At 39.1% G+C, this 17743-nt stretch overlaps 1 protein-coding gene across 1 annotated transcript; it reads right to left on the reverse strand.

The window, feature by feature from the left end:
- Positions 1–736: 736 nt before the first annotated feature.
- Positions 737–16950, reverse strand: LOC126403306 (matrix remodeling-associated protein 8-like). Its single transcript, XM_050065891.1, has 10 exons — positions 16792–16950; positions 8791–8817; positions 7232–7546; positions 7036–7137; positions 5843–6304; positions 3132–3290; positions 1449–1479; positions 1279–1358; positions 1124–1177; positions 737–998 (listed from the first exon to the last, which is right to left on the reverse strand). The coding sequence occupies exons 1-10, from the start codon at positions 16817–16819 to the stop codon at positions 973–975; spliced, it is 1284 nt and encodes a 427-aa protein (XP_049921848.1). The 5' UTR covers positions 16820–16950; the 3' UTR covers positions 737–972.
- Between the last annotated feature and the right edge of the window lie 793 nt (positions 16951–17743).

Raw genomic sequence — 17743 nt, forward strand, 5'->3', positions numbered from 1 at the left:
AACCTCACGGAGCTACAGCCGCACATTTTATAACAGATTTGTACCTGTGTCATTAACCAGCAGATTCTGTCATGAAAATTCAGTGTTCTACAAACCAGGGTACGTCATACATGCTTGATGCAAACAAGTACTGCACAGCCCATTAAAAACCAAATAAATGGTCAACAGATTTGTTTTTACCTGAGTTTCGGTAGACTGAGCCTTTAGTCCATGGTCTTTAAATTTCAGTATTTTTCACTTGAGACATAATCAATGAACAGATAAATCCATTTGGGAAATAAATATTAATTGAGGAAGAATTTAGATCTGACAGTCTGAAAATTTAAAAAACATAAAATCCACAGTACAGTTTTGTTTAAAAGAAGTACTGTAATCTGTTTAAAATGTCTTATTATACACACACATACACACACACATATATATATCTTATATATCTATAACTAGAAATGTGTGGCACTTGTTTCCAAACACTGTCTGAAACTGTCTACCTACAGTAACGTCACCTTTGAAACCTGATGAAACACCTTTACAAATTACAGCAGAATTTGTGCAAAAAAAAAGAAGAAAATCATCAAATTTAAGAATGAAGTAGAGCTGTGAGCTTGCAGCTCTGTAAGCATGCAAAGTACACATAAAACATACTTTAATAAACAGCATGCATTTTTGTAAAAAATAAAATCAAAAATGATTAAAAAAATGCCTAATATATTTAAAATAAAACAACAAATGCAACGAGTAAGGATCAAATATATGTTTAACCATATTGTTATAACAGCTGGTGAAGAGGCAGGGTATAAAAACAACTAACGTAAAAAAATGTTTGTGGCTTTCAGTGAAAAAGCTTAGTGTGTTAGAGTTACAGCAGAGGGAGCATTCCTCCTGTCCTCTCCTGGGCTTCTCTTCTCTCCGCGGTCCTTTCACTCTTCCGGTGTTTGCCCTGGACCTGCCAGCAGCATCTCAGAAATATCGCACTCACTTCCACAGCTTCCCATCAAAGTCTGGACGAGGAGGTGAGAGACGAACATCACATCAATAAAATGTAATGCTTCTTATCTGTGGCTGTACGGATGTTACTGTTGGATGTTTATTGACTGAAATAAAACTCTGAACAGTGTTTGCTCACCCCTATTGCAGTCTTTGGCCATATCTCTCTCTTTCAGTAGGTTGTTTTTGTAGTCTGTGGATTGTGGTAGATACACAGGTTATGAGAACGTATCTTTTTTTGTTAAGGTAGAAAGTGTGTGTTTACTGTGTGTGTATGAAGGAGGCTTTCTGTACCTGAGTTCAGAGGTTCCTGGTTGCAGGCCCTCATCTCTGTGCAGTCTAATGACATTTCACCTCCACTCATCACATTCCCCCTGCACGGAAATAAGAATAGTTCTGCTTACAGCTGCTGGATTTAATTAAGAGGGAAAATGATACGTAATTTATTGCACAATAAGTCTTACCGATCAGATCGACGCAGGTCATACTCCAGCCCTGTTAAAAAAAAAATTAACACAACCTCAAACACACTGTGTGCATGAAATGTGTTCTCTATAAATATGCTTTTCATTATTATAAAATAGTTTGTTGCTGGACACAAGCCAAGAACAACGTGAGAGTTTATGGGTTAAACATCCAGTGTGGAGGATTTAGGGGGATACATTAGCAGAAATGGAAGATCATATAATAGGTATGTTTTCTTTAGTGTATAATCACCTGAAAATAAGAGTCGTTGTGTTTTCATTTCCTTACAGACTCCGGGATTTTGTCTGCAGAGATCACCACATTGCACCGTCATGTTTCTACAGTAGCCCAGAATGGACAAACCAAACACTGGCTCAAAATAGGGCCATTGGTATTTTCACATTTCGCAAGCAATACAAGCTCCCGAGTCCAAGACTAATTTCCCCGCGGGGGAATTATGGGACAATAAAGTATATTGTATTGTCTCATATCAAGCACATCATATCACATCGTATCGTATCGTATCGTATCGTATCTAGCACATTATATAATATTGTATCATATCGTATCGTATTGTATCTAACATATTATATCGCATCGTCTTATATCATATCATATTGTATCGTATCGTATCATATTGCAACCAGCATATCATATTGCATCGCCTTATATCGCATCGTATCGTATTGTATCGCATTGTATTCTAGCATATCTAGCACATTATATAATATCGTATCATTGTATCATATTGTATCTAACATATTATATTGCATTGTCTTATATCGTATCATATTGTATCATATCGTATCGCAGCCAGCATATCATATTGCATCGTCTTATATCGTATCATATTGTATTGTATCGCATTGTATCGCATTGTATTCTAGCGTATCTAGCACATTATATAACATTGTATCATATCGTATCATATTGTATCTAACATATTATATTGCATCGTCTTATATCGTATCATAATGTATCGTATCGTATTGCAGCCAGCATATCACATTGCATCGTCTTATATCGTATCATATCGTATTGTATCTAGCATATTATATTGTCTCGCATCGTACTGTATTGTATTGTATTATGTTGTATCGTATCGTATCGTATCATATCTAGCATTTAATATATTGTATCAAATCGCATTGTATCGTTTAAGCAAGAAGCCTGATCGTAATGAGCAGTGTCAGAAAAACAGATTTTTTTAATGTGAAATTGCTTCATTCAGTGTTTTTATCTGTTTAAATCACTGGGTCTATTTGTTTTGGAGAGGAGGAGACCTCTGCGAATATTTTGGCTCCCATTAAAAACCTCCTGAACATCTGGATCTTAAGTTATAAAACAAAAAAAGGTAAGCACACATTAGCAGGTGCTGGGCTAGCCGCTCATGTCCGATTAGCCAAGCAGCATCGAAATATCACTGATATAACATGTAACTGCTTTATCCAGTGTTTTTAGGGGTTTAAATCACTTAGTCTGTTTATTTATTTATTTATTTATGCAGAGGGAGAGACCTCTGTGGATAATTTAGCTCCCACTCTAAAGGAATTCAAAGCAGGAGTTCACGCTTGGCAACGAGAGAAGTTTCAGCTGGTTGCATTTAGGAATCCTCAACACTAGATGCCACTAAAATCCCCATAAATCTTCCACACTGCTCCTTTAAACAACTCAGACAATACCTCTCTTTTTGCGCCGTCGAGTCAGCACAATGACAGCGACAACGATGAATGCCAGCAGTAATAAAGTCGCCAGGAAGTAGCCCAGATGTTGCATGAAGTAACCTCGATGCTCAGGGAGAATGACATTCACCACACGTGGCCCCTCCACTTCATCAGTCCCTAAAGACAGAACATGGATAAAATTAAACCTTTCCAATAATTCTCTCACACCCTGACAAAGTTTATAAGAGATGTAGTAAATACTCCACATGTTATATATCAGAGAACAATGGGACGTACTGCAGAGGATTTATTGTCATGTTCTAACTGTAAAATATTGGACTGTTACATTGTATTAACTTACTGGCAATAAACACAGATCAAATTTAAATGTATTTCGACATAACTAAATATTCTTATTCCCCCCGAGGCTTCCTCGTTTTCATTTGTTTCCCAAAGCCAGAGAGGGAGAGCAGGAGTTAAACGTCTGTTCGGCGGTAACGACTTCCAGACCTGATGTCATGCAGCTGTTATTTTTTTTCTTATCCTCAGAAAAACACAGGCTGACCAGAAAAGAGGAGGAGAAGTGTGAGGGAAAGAGAGACAGATTCTGTTATATGTGGTCTGTCTGCATGTCTCTATTAGTTTTCCATTTAGGCCTTTTTTTTCACATCTTCTCACAAACACAGAAGTCTAGTTTCTGCATGCACAGAAAATAAATCTGCGACACCTTCAGCAGAGCTCGTCAGTGTTCTCGACAGTCTAAACACACATCTGACAACACTGCAGGCAGCACCCAGTCTCACACTGACCCAGTCTGTTTGTGTTCACTTTGTAGATAGTCGATGATAAGTATTAAAAGCAAGCACATAAAAATCTGGGCTTGGAGATGCAACACCATAACAACTACTGTCTACTATAAACACTGTGGTACAATGTGCTGAGCCACAGATACTTCTGCAGAATAACCCTGTCATGCATGTTGCAGGGTAAATAAAAGCTTGTTGGTACAGTCTTTCAGTTTCTAAATTTCCCTAAATTCAAATGCAGCCTGATCACAGAAGCCAGATCACACAAAAAATGGACCGTGAAAGACATGAAATCTTTTCCTCTTGAACATTCCTCTCAAGTATCGCGTTACTCTGTGGTCTCTCATTAAAGCAGCTAAGTTGGATGCTAGTAAAAGGCCTAAATGTGGGAATGAAGAAGACATGCAATGCAGCATCTCCGATCATGCTTTCAGAACCAGCCAATCATGAAAAAAAAAATCTTATTCTGACTTAATCATCCACCTCCTAAGTGGGAGCGTGGTTGGCAATTATCACCTGTCATTGCTTAATGTAGCTAATGTGCATGAAACTACAAAGACACGTCCAAGGTCATTGTCTCTAGAGCTCCACTGTCACAACCCGAGCTGCAGCCATGTCCCAGCAGTAGCCCATTTCCATTTTCTTGACAGATCTGACAAGTGTGTACGTGTTAACCGCTATTTCACATATGCTGCGCGGAGATTACCCTGTGTTTTGGTTCCTGTGGGATATGCGTCATTTGCAAGTCAATGAACTGAAGGAGAGCATCTTCATTTTGAAGGATAGAGATTTCAGCTGAACTCCTGACAGCTCACATAACGCCTCCGTCATGATTATGAAGAAATAATGTTCGTTGTGCCACAAATAATTACAGTGTTGAGATGAAAAGCTCTCATGACATTTGTAATTTCAAATGATTGCCAGCACCTGCGTGAGCACAAACAGTTTACGTTTAATCTGAAAGACAAGTCCAGTGGTGCGTAAAGACGAATTGAATTCCTAGATGAGGTTTACAAAAAGGACGCAGGCAGGATGTCATCTCTCCACATGTGCATTTCTTTAACATGGAGCTGTCATATCTTTACAGGAGAGGCTGAACTATAGTCCAACACATACCTGCGTCCCCTCCCCTTACTGTGCTCTTTCATGTCACAGCTGGCCCAGATGTTGAACACATGTCTCAGACGTCCTTTAAGTGCTGCTAAATAAGCCTCAACCAGAGGCCGATATACATCAGCAGATAAACAGAGCAGACTGGGAGCAATGAAGAATAAACAAAACTGGAGATACAGAGTAACCAGTCCAGACATGTGGTTGGGACTTTTGGAAAATGGGGTCAAATGGAGGAAAAAACACGAGATAGGACTCTCCACGCCCAAAATTACTGGCTGTTGGAGCCTACTCCTCTGCTCAGCCCAGTTAAAATGTCTCCAGCTGTAAATGAAAAAGCTGTAAAAATGAAAAAAAGAGTCAGCACGGAAAATGAGACCACTTCCGTTGCAGCCAATTTAAAGCTGTTTACTGTAGGCAGCAACTCAAGCTCGAGCTGCAAATAGTTGAGTCCAAAAACACCTTCCATTTGCAATGCTGAATTACAGTCAACAACTAACAGATTTCTCTCTTTCGACCCCTCTTTTTTCTTACTCAACTCGCTTCAACATTCCTTCTACCTCCTCCCTCCTTCTTCAGCTCAAACACAAAAACAGAGAGGACCGAGGAGAGATTTGGCAGACGAGGAGAGGAACTGATTCAACTGACCAACTATGTCTATAATTATAACAAAAAGTCCAGGGGCTGCGTTGTCACTCTATGCACAGTTCTGCCGAGAAACCATATGGGGAAAAACATTTACCATTACTACTGTCTGGAAAAACAAAGTTCTGGTGATGTGTCTCTTGTTGTTTTTAATTCTGAGTGACTTACTTGGTTCTGGCGCATCATTCTGGAAAACTCTGGGTGCTGTCGTGGGGGCGGGCGGAAGTGGAGGTCCCACAGTGAGCCTGAAGATGCGTCTCTCGTGCAGACCGCAGTAGTGGTGATGCAGGTGGCAGGAGTACAGGCCTTTGTCGACAGGCTTCAAGTCAGAAATGGACAGTGAGAAATCCCCTAAAGTGAAAGCATCTTCCGCCACGTTCATCTTGTTCTGGCCAAAGCGTGGACCATAATCCCGGCGCTCTCCGGAGGCGTAGAGGTCCACCAAGCGGTCAGCCTTATCAGGACGCACACCAGGGGGCTGGAAGTCCCAGTGGGCCACCTGCTGCTGGTCCTCCTGGAGGCCCTCTCTCCACAGGGGGCGTCTGTTCACACAAGGCAGTACCACTGACTTGCCCAACAAGACCACGAACACGGTCTTCTCTCCATCCCAATAACGTTTCTCTTTGCGAACTAGAAACATATGAGTGTGAAATACATTAATATTTAATCTCTTTCATGCATCATGACTCGTGGAATAACTAGGCCAGGGGTCAGCAAGCTTGGCAATGGCACACTAGCAGTAAGTGTGCAAGGGAGTTTTTTGGAAATGTTGAAGAAACCTCTCATTCATACGTCAAATTACCTCTTTCACAGCTGTTGTTATGACATCCACAAGCATTCTGCGAAGACCCACCCTTCTTTGTCTTTGATTGGCTAGTACCTGCCTCCTTACCCTGCTAAAAAAGCAAGCTAGCGCCGTTCATTGCATCTTGGAAACTCATTCAAAGAGAATATTAAGGAGGCTTTCTTTGGTAGCTCAGAGGTTTGTTTAGTGGCTCACCAAACAAGGAAACAATAAAATCAAGAATAAAAACATTCCCATGTCAGCCTGAATTGTTGAACGAAGAAATGGCAGAAAACATTAGAGCGCAGAGGTTTAAAAAAAGCCATGGTATTTGCAATGACATATAAACAGTCATGGCATGATACTGTGATTGGACAGTAAAAGGAGTTCTGCTGCTTAAGACTAGTGCCTCAAACATCAAAAGGTGACGACATACCTAAAGTTTTTATGGAACATTTTGAGGAGCAAGGGATGGCATTAGATTGGCACACTAATTTACAAGAAAATTTTAAAATAGCACTTTGTATCAAAAAGGTTGCCGACCCCTGAACAAGGCTGTATGATAAGCATACCTCACCTGACTTAGTGACATTGAGCTGGATTTGAATGGACTGGTGAATCTGGCAGTAGTGATGGTGCAGATTACAGGTGTAAACTCCTTTGTCGGTTGAGACCACATCTGAAAAAAAAGGCATCCAAACAACCGTGAGATGAAATCATAAATGCAAGAATGCAACGTTCATGCTGCTACTGGAAATATATAGAAGTCTCACTGTTGATGATGAGGGAGAAGTTGCCATCATTGAAAGCAGAGTCTGGGACAGAGATGCGACCCTTGTTGAAGCCGTTGTAGACCCTCTGGCGGGCTCCGGGGGACATGTCCAGGACTCGCTCCACTGAATATTCTGGGCTGCTGCGCACCAAGTCCCAATGCACCACCCTCTGACGGTCCTTCAGTCTGTCCTGGGTCCACACCATACGGGGGCTGTGGCAGGGCAGAGTGGCCTTAGACCCTGCAGGAAGGGTGACGTTCTTGGCCTCCACCACTACGCCTAGAGTGCTACTGCTGCCGCCACTTTGACCCCACGCTGACACAAAGAAGTAAACACAAGGGGATCAGAAGATCAGTGACAGAAGGAGAAGCATCAAACATGAGCTACTGTACATTAAAGGAATACTTCAGCCACAAAATGATAATTTGTATATTAATTACTCACCACATGTTGTGTTGAATTTGTGAAGAAAACGTAGCTTTTCTCGCATGCCTCCAGAGTGAACGAATAACCCAAACTATGAAAAAATTCTTGATGTATTGAAGTAAATGGGGGCCACCTTTAACAACAGCAAAACTATATCAAATGTTCTGTTTACAATCTCTCACATAACGTGTGCAGTATAATCCAAGTCTCATTTATCCAGTTGTATGCCCAGTACTTCGCCAACACATGCATTTTTGCTAAAACCTTACTTTTGGAATTACTTCCACATCAGTTACACACACAAATTAGTAGCACACCAGGACAAGCATGTGCATTTGAACCCTGCTCTGCCCATGCATGCTACTCGTATGTGGAAGTAAAATTCAGTGCTTGGGCAGTGACTTGTGGCACCAGAAACCAACAAAAAAAGGCATCCTTTAATGTCGGCATGATACACAGCCAGTTGCCGTTATAGTTTGATGGCACCCAGTGGAGTCAGGGGGAAACACTGCAGGACAAGGATGTAAATTAAGGCAGTGAAAGTCCAACTGGGTCGGGCGGGACTGGTGGTAGATGGGTCCAAAAAACACAGACTTTCACTCGAGATAGTGGTGTTCACATTCCAGAAGATTCTAAAGCACTATTCTATTTTCCTAAACCTAACCACATGTTTTTGTTGCCTAAACCCAACCATGTGTGTTTGTTGTTGAAGGAAAAAAAAACATTAATTTGCTGTGTTGTACCAACATGTACTGCATTTATTTTGAAAGATACTTGATACTGGATCCTCGTTTCATCCGAGTATTCGGCTAAACCTTAGTGAAAACACATGTGTTTAAGAGGTACTGAGCATATGAATAAATGAGACTTGGATTATACTGCACGAGTTGTGTGAGAGTTGTGGAAATGGATGTTTTGATAAAGTTTTGCAGTTGTTAAACATGGCCCCCTTTTCCTTCGGTTCATCAAGAATTTTCTCAATTTTTGGATTCTTCGTTCACCAGAGGCATGCGAGAAAAAAGTTGTCTTCACAAATTCAACCTAACCCAGGGCGAGTAATTGATATACAAATCATCATTTTTGGGGGAGGTTTTCCTTTAAAGTAGTGCATGGGGGAACAAATAATGTCTTACCTCCTGGCAGGAGGAGCACAGCAAGAACTGAAACAGACAAAAACATTCGTGATTAGAGCTAAATCCTCCTGAGGCACTTAATTAATAGTTGCTGCTAGATCACAGATATCAGCCTGTTTACAAATTAACTCTTGAGAGATATTTGTAAGAGTCAGCAGAACGCTGCAGTGGCTCCAGAGTTTGGGTTTGACCTCGATTGACCCAGCAGTGAAATATTCCAGTGTTGGAACAGATGTGGGTTCAGTGAGCGGACTGTTTGGAATAACAGAGGAAAAGTGAAGCAACAAGGACACGGTAACAGGCAAGACTTAAAAAGTTCCACACAGGAGTACGACAGCAGAAAAAATATACCAGATGTCAAAGTCTATTTTCTGTGAGTATATTTTGCTGTTTGCGTTTTCTCACTCAAGAGATAGGAAATTTTCCTACAGTGCATTCGCTATTTCTAATGCATTTTCCCCCACAGTGCTATTTCATCGTGTGTTTACTGAAGGTCCAGCAGAGATGCATGTGGCCAAGTCATACAGAGCCTCTATTCATCCTGACTGCCGCTGGCTTGTTGCAAGGCCATGATCCTGAGGGGATGAAGAACCAGGCTGCTATTCAGCTCACTTCAGTCACCCTGTCACACACCTGTGTATTTTTACTGTATTGCTAATGGGTACTGTGAACTGCAGAGGCTGGAGGTGGAGAGGCTTCGGCATGGTGTTATGTGTGGATAAATTCACTACATGATGAAATATATGATTGAGAATGGGTTATTTTTAATGCAGATTTGAAAATGTGATGATTAATGAGCACTTTCAAAACACAAGTTACAAAATACTTCATGAATGGCAGCAAATTAAAATGAACAAATTATGAATTCATTAGAATTTAAAACAAAGGAGAGAAAAAAAATTCAGATACGTATGTAGAAATAAATAAGACAATTGCAGTGAAACAAAAAAAGGATAAGCTCTCAGATTAAAGTATGTTTTAAGAGGAGATTAAAAGATGGAGCTGACTCAGAAAACCTGGTTTCCCCAGGCAGGTCGTTGCAGATCACTGAGGCCCCGACTGTAAACTCTGTCTCCTCTGGCTTTATGTCGCTCCTCTGGAACAGTTAAAAGACTTCTGCCTGAGGATCTTAAACATCACATGGGCTTGTACAACACAAAGAGGTCAAAATATAGCAAGAGGGAAGGTCATGAAGTAGACCAGAGTAATCAAAAAATATCTGTAAATCAATTCTAAAACATCTCTGGAGTTTGTGTAAGGAAGCTAAAACTGCTTAAAACTGAAAAATCTGCTGTGCAATGATATACATATTCTAAAAGCAGTGGTGGGATGTTATGAAGCACTTGTTGTAAAACTTAAATTAAAAGCCTGGTGCCTATTAATCGCCTAGTCCCTTTTACCAGCCTGGTGACGCTATACTTTATAACAAATAATGGCCTGTTTCAATTAAACGCCCGGTGTTGTTGCCAAGCAGGTAATTTTAACAGAAGCTCTTGGATGTATAAAACCAGGCTGTTGGCTACTCGAGCTAATGTTAGTTGGCTGCTTCAATCACACAAACAGATGTAACCATGAGCACCAAAGATGACTGTAATTCCTTCAGATTTACCGGCAGGGTAAACAAAAATGACCAAAGAAAAGGTGGTGACTCTCTACCTATGAAGCTGCCTTAAAGTCAGACTATATGTCCCTTCCTTGATTACCTAGTAAGTTATACGTGTTCCTTTAATTCGTAAAGGTCCATCGAGCAAAAGAATCAAAAGAGTATTGTTTTAACAGGATGTGTTGGTAAGCCAGGTGCTGTGAAATGATTGTTGTAACTCTGTCTCTGATGTGCTGTCTGACGGAGCTAGATCAAATAAAAGATTCATAATTAATATGTTATTTGAAGCCTAATTTTTATACAAGTTATATTCATACTGGCTTATATAAAGAATTTGATTGTACTTCCTGATCTTTGCTGAGCAACAGTTTTGTATGAAAGGAATTAAAGGCCTGTCGCAAATGTAGGCCTGTTGATTTCAGTGATTTAAGTCAATAATAGCCTGGGATACTAATTGAAGTTTTACTGTAAGTACAAATTTGAGGTACTTCAGCATTTCTCCTTGATGTCACCACTACAATCCAGAGAATATTATACTTTTTACTTCACCACATTTGTTTGATAGGTTTAGTTATTTAAAGATTAAGATTTTACTTCCAAAACATATAATTGGTTCAATAAATATGATGCACTGTTATAGACTTATCTACATAACTGTATTTAAAGGTGTTAAATTAGCTCCACCTCAAACAACTACGACAGTTAAATGCTATTTAAACATACTATTATATATTATTTCATTAAATTAATATGTCTGAGGTATTCATAACACTCACAGGTAAATTATGAACACTTTTACTTTTGATACTTAAAGTATATTTTGCTACATTTCCAAGCTTGTAATGGAGTATTTTTACACTGCAGAGTTTCTACTGTCATTTAAGTTACAGGGGAGACTCCACAGGTAAAAACTGTTTTTTTTTAACACTGGTCAATTTTGAGATTTCAGGCTATTTTGCTTTAATAACATGTTTTCTTTCAGACTGGTGAAAAGAAAGCAACCAATATGGACATCTTGCCTCTGACTGGCCAGGACTTGTTGCCTTCTTCACAGAGTTTAGGTGTTTATTTTAGTTCAGATTTCTGCTCTGAAAATGTTTGCAGAAAGCACACATTTTATTTTATTTATAGTGCTTCATTTGCATATTTTAACATAACAATTCAGAAAACTTGTAATACAAAAAATAACTGTCTTAATGTAAGTAGTCAACTGGGGAAGTTTCATGGTGACATCTAAAAGTTAAAAGTTATACCCTATTCACCTGGGATGTCTCGGCGTAAAGAATATTTCTTCCACTGTCATAAAGCAGAAGTGTATTTTCTAGTTTTTTCATTTTCATTCATCTTTCGAGAGTATTTTTATCACTGACATCCAAAAGCAGGCACAAAATCTGTTTGGTACAGGTTTCAAGTCTCAAAAAGGGCCCTCTCCATCCAGGTGTTTTGCTCATCATGGCTGCACGTGGTTGATTCACTTCCCATGTGAGCACAGGCGACAGACAGACACATGAAGAGAGTATTCATTTCATTACGTCCAAACAATACTTCATTGGAGCACTGCTACTGTGCTTTTATGCAGTGATATGAATCCTGCACAGCATACAGTAATTTGGTAAGTATACACCAGTATATAATAATACTTCAAGCTGAGCGAAATGATTTCAGCACACACACTGGCATCGGAGAGGAGACCTCATGCTGGAAAACTTCTAATGAAGGCTATAAACTTTCCCGTGGAAGGTAAAACAAAGTGTCCCAGCCCCTGTAATTTTCTCTCATCTCTCCTCCAGACACACGCAGGCTGATGACTCACGAAGCTGGTTTAACACTAAAGACTTAACAATGTGCTATTGAGTCACAGGCTTTAATTACAGGCATTAACCAAATGATCTGCCAAATCACTGTTGTCACTTGTAACCCCGGGAATCACACGGAGAATCACTTAGCACAATATCGGCCCAAACGTAAAAACAAAAAAGGTCTCTAGTCAAACATAAAGCATGAGTTTACTCAGCATAGTTTATGTGATTCATGGCTGTTGTGGGTGTGTGAAGTTTACTCACAGCCCCGTCACAGGTTGAGAATAAATCCAACACATGTGTCCAGCTGCAGAGTCAGCTAAATGTACAAAGATACAGTCAGACGGCAGAGGAGCCTGTTGACTCCCATGTGGAGACACTCGGGTGGACATTAGATGGCAGCCAAGATTTTCTTGTATTTTTAGTCATGTCTGTTTGCATAGCGTGTGCAAATTAGTACAATTAGTATAAACAAGTACTTTCCATTGTGTTAATCATCATAATTACACACAGGGGTGTAAATACAGACAGTACAGGCAGCGTGGTTGCACTGGGGCCTGTGGAAATGGTTCAGATTGCCACCTTAAAACTACACCTGTGCTCAAAGAAGAGCTCACATTACATTAAAAATGGTGCCATTCGCTACAGGCTATATGCCCTCAAAATGCACACCCATCTCCGTCATCCATTTTCTTTTCTTTTTCTTTTCTTTCTATAAAATAGTCTGTTACAAAATGATATGCTTATTCTACATGAATTAGAAAACCCATAAATAAACAATACATGTAAAAACTTTTCAATTAAATGAATAATTTCTTATTTCCTTTGACATTTTTCTCATATACAGCTAGGCAATGATCTACAGGTGCCAGTGGTGTGTGTGTGCACCTTATAACTAGTAACCAGCGTGCACTAGAGCCCGTGGTAATCACCTTACGCCACTGATTATATACTTTACCATTATAAACCTTTTCTTTGTGAGTTAGAAGTTTGCTGAATATGTTTTTATGTGTATTACTTTCTAAAGATTTATATGCATTTGATGTTTATGGATAACTTCACTGAGTATATTATCGTATATGTATATAAATACCTTATAGAGCAGTCGTGTCCAAAGTCTGGTCCAGGGGCTAATCGTGGCACACAGACCAAGTTTCAACAGCCCTCGGTTTGACTTTGAAAATATACTATATGTGGCCCACCACACAGTTTTCAGTTGGTGGAGCGAGATCACTTGGCATTTTTTCCCTTCACCTCACAATGGCAGGACTATTATACAGTTTGTAGACATGCATCACAGGTGGAACTAATGTTTTTTTTTCATTAAAAGACGGTAAACAAGCAAATGGAGTGGTTACCTAACAGCAGATATTTCCTGCTATAGGCAGCAGACATGACCACTGCAAAGAAGTGCAAATGTGAGTGGTGGAAAGTTGAATACATTTTCACTGAAGGATGAAACAGTTGTGTTTGTCTCGTTTGTTCGTGATTTTCTTTTGGTAACCCATTTGATGTGAGAAGCAGCTGGCCCCGAGGTATTTTCACATGATCTAATCTGGCCCCCAGTCAAAAAAGTTTGGATACTCCTGGTATAGAGCTAAACAGCACCACACCTGTGCATGTTTAGGTCATGTCTACATGTGTTACAAGTCATCAGATCTTCTACTTAAATAACAGTAATAATACCAAAGTGTAGAAATACTCTGTTTCAAGTAAAAGTCTTGCATTCAAGATTTTGTGTAAGTACCGGTAACATTTCATTTGGACAGTCTGCCTGCAAATGGTTTTGTAGAGTATCTGTAACACTTTATCTGCTTATCAGTTAGGATTCAACAATTCAGCTGTTTGGCTTCCTTATAAATATTTTACAGATTATCTATGGAGTATAAGCTTAAACTATCCACTCAACCTGTGCTGCATAAATAGATTAAGTTGAACTAAATTATTCTGAGACTATGTGGTGAATTGTCACATGTACGCTGCACATAAACACTGACTAACTGTTGAAATGTTACAGATTCTCTATAAACTATAGAGGGACTATCCAAATAAGGTGTTCCCCATATTACCACATAGTAGGTACATTCAATTGTGTTGGCCATCATATTTATATATTATAACACCATTATATATTCCTTGTGGGTAAAAGCTTGCCTGTATAGCTTTCTGTAGATTTATATGTTTGATGTTAATGCATAACTTCACTGAGCATATTACCATAAATGTATGAATGTACCTTCATGTATGTGATAGTAGAGCTAAATTTGGGACAACAAATATGCTGCATATTCTTAACAGTGGTGGAAGAGCTCAGGTCTGAGTAAAAAAATATTCTGTTACAAGTCATGCATTTAAAATGTCACTTAAGTAAAAGTGCTAAAAGTAAGAGTACTCATTATACAGATTTATGTATTTTATTGAATTATAATTATTGGTGCATTAATGTGTACATCATTTTAACCATGCAGCCGGTAAAGATGGAGCTCGTTTGTACTGCTGGGTTGTTGTGAACTGTGAGTCAACAAAGGGGTCAGTAAAGTCTTGTCTTTATCCAGGGGCGTAAATATAGACAGTGCAGGCAGTGTGGTTGCAGTGGGGCCTGTAGGGTGGGGGGAGGTTAGAGAGAGTGGGCCCTCAAACAATGTGTTGGGTGGAGTATGGGCCCTTATGAGGGATTGCCAACTTGGAAATACGCCTGTGTTCAAATAAGAAGTCTTACTAAATTAAAAAACATTGTGATTTGCTAAATATGCCCCTGCAAAAGGCAAACCTATCTTTGTCTTGGTTTTTTTTAAACAAATAAAGATAAAATAAAATAAAATAAAGAAATGTTGAAATAAATTAATAATTTCTTACTTTCTTTGGCATTGTTTGTCATAAACAGATATGCACTGATAATTGCTGGGTAATATGTATGTTGATGTTATCCAGTGTCAAGTCTCTGATCATGTTGAGACCATATGTGCACAACAGCGTGCACTAAGGCCCGTTATAATAGCATGTGCCCTGGGGCTTTGCAACTACCTTACACTGTCTTTATCCATAATTATACATTATACTTGATTTGTTGATAATATCTGGTATTACTAATCTGAACCTACAAAGTAACTAGTAACTAAAGTTATAAAATAAATGTAGTGGAGTAAAAAATTACAATTTCCTGCTGAAATGTAGTGAGGTAAAAAATAATAATAATAATAAAGCAGCAGAAAAATAATTCACTGAATATATTTACTGATCTTGTCTTTCTCGTGTTGTTTTTTCAGTTGTTTGTATTTTGTCTTGCAGTAAAATAGAAGAGACATAGGCCTACTACAGTGTGACTCAAAACTTTACTTCCGGTGGTTGAGTAAATTAACTTATTTACTTTCCACCACTACATCTTGGTCACGTTATGTCGGCCTATGTCTAGATGTCTTTGTGGCAAAAGCAACTTGATAATAATATACTGTGCATCATGTCAGTGTGTGGGCACCTTTTACTATAGGAACAAAGTGGAGCTGTCCAGAACACAAACATATAACCTCACAGTGACCTTGTTATTTTCTCCTTTGAATGAGTAGCTTCATGTTTATGATCTTATTTTCTTCAAAACATCAATTCCAATCTTTTCCATGCCCCTGCTGTCTGTGGCCGGTAATTAAGACAGAGCCCATCATAAACATGCAGGAGTGGTAATCCCCCTCCTCCACGTCGTCCGGATTCAAAGCAGCCCACTCGTGGTGAAACACTCATTACTGACACATATAATGACTGGCTGCCGGATTGTGCTGACTCCTCGACTCAGACCGCAGTTAACTAGAAACACATTGGGCTTCAGCCACAAACAAAATCCCACATAGGCACTATCAAACAGGCCGAGGCGAAGCCATGCTGCGTTACTGTACATGCAGTGATCCGTTTCACTTTCAAGTTTCAAGTCCATGAGGCTCCATGGGTTTTATTTTCAGCATGCATGTTTCAAAATAAAGGCTGGAGATAGGAAAATAAATCTGTAATTGTGAGTAACATCACTTAAGTGTAAAAATGGATGGATGAACATGAAAAATGTGCCAATAAATATAAGAACATATGCATTATGTGGACTAAAATAAACAGCACTGACAAAAAATAAATAAATAAATAAATAGGCCACAGAAAACGAGCAAAACAAGTCGTAAAAAACTGGGTCGTAAAAAAAGTCGACATCCCGCAACTAAAACTACTTTTAAAAGATCATAATGCAGATTATCACTGTTAACAATAAATAAATAAAAATAAGAGGCCATACAAAGACAGAAAAGAAAAGAAAAATAAGTTGGGTGGTTTTAAAAAAAAATATACCGCAGCAAACACCAGTAAAAAATATTAATGTTGCAGAGTGTTATTGGGTTAATGTTAAAGTTCACATATCAAATGTATTCTGAGGAAAAACTATTGAAAATCTATTTTAAAAGAACATTTTTTCAGTGCATCAGATCAGATCAGATCTGAGATCAGACTGGCTTTCGGCTTTTGTTCCCGACGCGCAATTTCTAACCTGGATCCAATTATGGAACAAAGAAAGTTTCCCCCAAGTAACTTTTCCCCTTAAAAAGCAAAGATGAGTGAAGAACTTACTCTGAAGTAGAGTCATGTCGAGGTGCATCTTTTTCACAGTGCTGTCAGCGGAGGTAAAAAAGCCTGCCAGGAGTTGGTGTGCGCATCAATTGATAAAACACAAGAAGGCTTCAAGTTGAGCAGCGAGCGGCGGCTCAGCTGTATTTTGTTGTATTCCTGCAGAGTAGAGGCTTCACACGCTCCGCCTCCACCAGCAGAGGAAACCCAACACTTTGCTGCTGCAGTCCTGGAGGAAAAACGGGTGTTGTAGTGCAACAAAGGCGTTAAGGCTTTGCAGAAAACTCACCAACACACTAAAAAAATTAAAAATGCACTAAATGTGAACAAAAAAGCCAGCCACAGACACAAGCAAAATGCACACCATATAACTTTCTATCAATCTGAAACTATTAGGTCTTATAACACACTAATACTGCACACAGAACAATGCCATCAAGTTATATATTTTCTTACTGTAGTTACAAAAATCAGGCTTGTGCTCTCATCTCAATTCCCATCAACTGAGGAACATGCTTTCTATACATCAAACTCTTCAGTTACACGTGTAAAGATACCAGTATATGGTTGTTAAAACAGTCCTCGGAAAGCTTCCACATAAGGAAAGGATTAAAAAAAGATCCCTCCTCATTTCCTCTCTATTTGATCTTAAAAGGCTGCTTTTGGAATTAAATCCCTCAAAGGAAGTCATTTGACTTTGAGGCCTCTTCTAAAAAGGTTTTATTGTGCGAGCTAATTTTATTAAAAGGGTCACACAGTCCACTGGGATTTTGGTGCTCCTACTTCTGGTTTAGTTGTGCTGTAAAGATAACTAAACAACCAGCGATAGTGGTAATTGCACTTTTTTTCTCCACATTTTGCACAATACTGCCATCCACAGTAAGACAAGGAAACATGTAAGCAGGCCTGTAATTCTTAAATCAGCCTAAAATGAGGTCAACAGAGAAGCACAGCA

This window comes from Epinephelus moara, chromosome 16 (assembly GCF_006386435.1).
Source record: "Epinephelus moara isolate mb chromosome 16, YSFRI_EMoa_1.0, whole genome shotgun sequence".
NCBI classification, from domain to species: Eukaryota; Metazoa; Chordata; class Actinopteri; order Perciformes; family Serranidae; genus Epinephelus; species Epinephelus moara.

What these genes read in the sequence shown, in the direction of transcription:
- LOC126403306 (XM_050065891.1), bottom strand. Translation starts at nt 16,819, where the DNA reads ATGCACCTCGACATGACTCTACTTCAGA. An exon ending in TGTGCTCCTCCTGCCAGGAG is followed by an intron (nt 7,547 to 8,790) that starts GTAAGACATTAT and finishes TCTTTGTGTCAG; the next exon opens with CGTGGGGTCAAAGTGGCGGC. An exon ending in CCAGGAACCTCTGAACTCAG is followed by an intron (nt 1,178 to 1,278) that starts GTACAGAAAGCC and finishes CACAATCCACAG; the next exon opens with ACTACAAAAACAACCTACTG.